The 3,479-nt window shown below is 38.5% G+C and overlaps 1 protein-coding gene across 3 annotated transcripts; it reads left to right on the top strand.

Annotated features, from left to right (window-relative positions):
• Window positions 1–232: 232 nt before the first annotated feature.
• On the top strand, window positions 233–3,186 carry LOC119270526. 3 transcript variants are annotated; one of them, XM_037552528.1, is made up of 5 exons: window positions 233–342; window positions 423–823; window positions 931–975; window positions 1,886–2,292; window positions 2,857–3,186. In XM_037552528.1, the coding sequence occupies exons 2-4, from the start codon at window positions 428–430 to the stop codon at window positions 2,258–2,260; spliced, it is 816 nt and encodes a 271-aa protein (XP_037408425.1). In that variant the 5' UTR covers window positions 233–342; window positions 423–427; the 3' UTR covers window positions 2,261–2,292; window positions 2,857–3,186. The 3 variants fall into 3 exon arrangements, with proteins under 3 accessions (XP_037408425.1, XP_037408423.1, XP_037408424.1); XM_037552526.1 differs by having other exon boundaries at window positions 2,852–3,186; XM_037552527.1 differs by having other exon boundaries at window positions 245–342; window positions 427–823; window positions 2,852–3,186.
• The last annotated feature ends 293 nt before the right edge of the window (window positions 3,187–3,479 follow it).

The following is a 3,479-nucleotide window of genomic DNA, read 5'->3' as shown; positions in this document are numbered from 1 at the left end:
ATGTTACTTTTGTGAAAGAATGTACTGGAAATCGTGAACGTATCTCCTTGTCTCTTTATCATAGCATATATGCGCAATCATAGGAGGTACTTGATTCGAGCGATGTTATTATTCTCCTGCAGTTTGGCATGAGAGCATCAATGCATCACACTTTTACAGCTGCTTGCATGATTGAAGGAACATTTTGGACCGGGAGGCATCTTAATGACATGATTATTAATAGGGCCAGGGATTTGCTTCTGAGCAAACACAAGACTGGAGTCACCAGTTACAAGCTTAGAGGAAGAAAGAGCGGAAGAGCTCCCTGCCTCCCGTCAGGTGGTAAAAGGAGACAATAACAAGGTACGTCAATGCCCTGCTCATCATCTTGTCTACCACTTCTAATTTTACTTAATCAGCTGATTTGTTCTACAATCAATTAGGCAGGATGGCTGATGCACTGGGCAGCGTGACAAAGGCTCTCGATATTGTGTTCAAGATCAAAGAGGCTGTGGATACAGTTAAACAAAACGAAAAGGATTGTGAACAGATCAAGAAGCGTGTGGAGAGGGTCCAACACACGCTCACTCTGTTCCAACAGGATGTGGAGCTGATGAACTCCGCGGGGAGCCGCACTGCACTGGAGGCGTTGCGTGAGGTCCTCACCGAGGCCCTCGAGCTCGTCACAGGCTGCAAGGAAGAGACTAATCTGTGTTGTCTCCTCATAAAGGCTGGGGAGGTGTCCAAGAAGCTGAACAAGGCAGACCAGACCATATCTAATATAAACTCTGAGGTGTCGCTTACCATCATGCTCTGCATTGCGCCGCACACCACCAAGCCACTTGTACGTTTAATTTCTCCATGCATAGTACATAATCTTTTTAGTGGTGTTTCTTTTGATGTAATCATGAATAATGCATATGTAACTGATGGATTTTAATTGTCTAACAGAAACTCTACCAAGCACCGGATGAACATGGCCGTTCGCTGCAATTGGTATTACTGGGTGGATCTTTTGTACATTCTTAAAATTTTACTCTTCAGAAATATAGACTTTTTGGTCATGTGATTCTAAGCTTGCAGGCCCTGGTTGCTTAGTATCAATAACTATAAAACCTATAATTTTTTGAAAGAACACATCAAGACAATATTGGCATGAGATTCATCAACTCACAAATTTTGAGTAAATGACAGTTTTACCCCCTAAAATACTTTTCGTGACATTGCTTGCCAACTTCATAAATATTTCATCGAATTTTACCCCATCAACTTCACATTTTTGACATTGCTTACCCCGTTTGATAGAACTTATTCTGTTTCATATATTTTGGCAAAAATTTACCCATAACTTTACATTTGTGACACTAAATTACACCTCTTTTGTTATTAAAAAGGCGTAATTGATGTCACAAATGTAAAAGGGAAAAAATGTGACAATTTCCAAATGGGTAAGCAGTATCACGACAAGTATTTTATGTGGTAAACTATCATTTAGTCAAAAAGTTTCAACTATAATTTTGATCCATGCATTCAACATCACACATACAAATTAAGCTTTATGAATAGTTGCTAAATTATATCATCCTATCCACAAACTTGTAACATATGAGTCTGTCATATTTATTTTACCATGTTTGAAATTTTCACTTGAAATATTTTGGAATGATTTATGTATCTTGTGTCAATCTGTTATGAGATCATTTTTATCTTGTATAGACTACCCACATCCACCTAAAGTGCATATATTTTTAATAGTTTCCTTGAGCCTAATAATCTAAATAATCTAAATATCCTACCAAATGAAGCTTAGATGGTATTGAATGAACCCCTTAGTGTTTTATAAATTCGATTAGTTTATCTCTACCACTTAATCCTATTAATAATAACATATGGCATTATTGTGAAGGTCAAACAAACACGAAGCGTGCCACCTACTATTTCTGAAATTGCGGTGGAAATCAAGGTAGCGGTGGACAGAGTCCAGAGGAACAAGGAAGAGTGCATTGAAGTTGATAAGCGTGTGAATGGTGTCAATGCCCTCCTTTCACAGTTCGGGAATACAGAACTAATGAAGGACCCATCCATGAGTGCTTCAATAGAGAAGCTCCATACGACCTTTTGCATTGCTCGCACACTCGTCATGGAGTGTCAGAAAAGAAATATTATTTTCATTCGATCTGGTTGGGAGTTGTCCAAGCAGCTACGTGAGGTACTGGATCAAATTGATCTTGCCCTTGATGATATGATCACCATTAGTGCGAACTATGCCTGTACAGTGTGAAAGTCATCTGCCCTAAATCTCAGCTTCCCAAGGTATTACCCTTTTCCTCTACTTCGGCCTGCCACGGTATCCAACTATGTATATAGTTTGAGGTATCCAAATATGCAATTATCAATTCCAGGTGCATATAGCCACAAGTTTGTTGACCTGCATGATACTTCCTTCACTCCTGAAAAAAATGTGCACCTACATCTAAGCTAGTTTGGGCGACCCAAAGGTTCAGAAATCAGAAGAAAGTAAATCATTATGTGACAGTTATCAATTTTGTACCTCCAATGAGCCCACATCAATGTAATGTATAGAGGCTATAATTTACACTTTTCTGGTATCTAAAAGCAATGCCACTAAGCCATTGCATAAGCACAATTTAGCTACTTAAGCTGCTAAACACACACTCTAATAAAGACTACCAACTCTATAGTTCTTGAGGAGATAATATTTGGTAATTATTTTTGTTCGTTTAAAGCTCCCAACTCCAAATGTACGTGACCAAACTGGAGTTATAGTGAACTAGGGCTAGATTTAATTAGTTCCGCCTCATTGATGTGACAATCACTCATGCGTAAAGCATCCATTTTTGCTTAATTGCAGTGCAGATTTGAAGTAAATGATCGGGGCAAAAATATGGTGGCCAAACCGTTCATGAGCCATGACTACAGTAATCGTGCAATTTGTCCGAATCAAGTTGGACAGTTGATGGGTTGTATTACACATATCGATGATTGTCTACTTTGGCAACATTAGTGGTCATCAGCTTGCGCAAGTTCTTTGTGAAACTCATAACTAGGTATCCATGATTTTTATCTACGAAGAAAAGTCTAGAAACAGCATGTCTGGTCTTTTGTTCCCTCCATGTATTATGGGCGGCTGTATGAGAATATACGGAGTATTTGTATGTTGATATATCTATGACAGTGTTCTCTGCCTTATTGTGTGTTTGTCACAGAAGCACAATGAAATGGTAAATCCAAGTATTCGGACTTCTCATTCTTTGGTTTGCACGCAAAGATTTGGCACTCTCACTACATAATACCGGACAGAACAAGGAAAGAGGTGTGTTCTTGATAACATCATTCTATCTGAGAAGAATGAATTCCATCGTCAAAAAGAAGAAGGGTGAATTATTGCTCTAAATCATGGCAGATGAATATTATTACGAAGTTCATAAAATATTTAGTACTTCTAGTGCTTGCTAAAAGATATATGTGCGCTATTTACA

This window comes from Triticum dicoccoides, chromosome 3A (genome assembly GCF_002162155.2).
Source record: "Triticum dicoccoides isolate Atlit2015 ecotype Zavitan chromosome 3A, WEW_v2.0, whole genome shotgun sequence".
Classification (NCBI taxonomy): domain Eukaryota; kingdom Viridiplantae; phylum Streptophyta; class Magnoliopsida; order Poales; family Poaceae; genus Triticum; species Triticum dicoccoides.
The sequence above is the reverse complement of the archived record's forward strand: the minus strand, read 5'-3'. Positions and strand labels throughout refer to the sequence as shown.

What these genes read in the sequence shown, in the direction of transcription:
- LOC119270526 (XM_037552528.1), top strand. Translation starts at nt 428, where the DNA reads ATGGCTGATGCACTGGGCAGCGTGACAAAGGCTCTCGATATTGTGTTC. An exon ending in CGCACACCACCAAGCCACTT is followed by an intron (nt 824 to 930) that starts GTACGTTTAATT and finishes ATTGTCTAACAG; the next exon opens with AAACTCTACCAAGCACCGGA. An exon ending in ATGGCCGTTCGCTGCAATTG is followed by an intron (nt 976 to 1,885) that starts GTATTACTGGGT and finishes ATTATTGTGAAG; the next exon opens with GTCAAACAAACACGAAGCGT.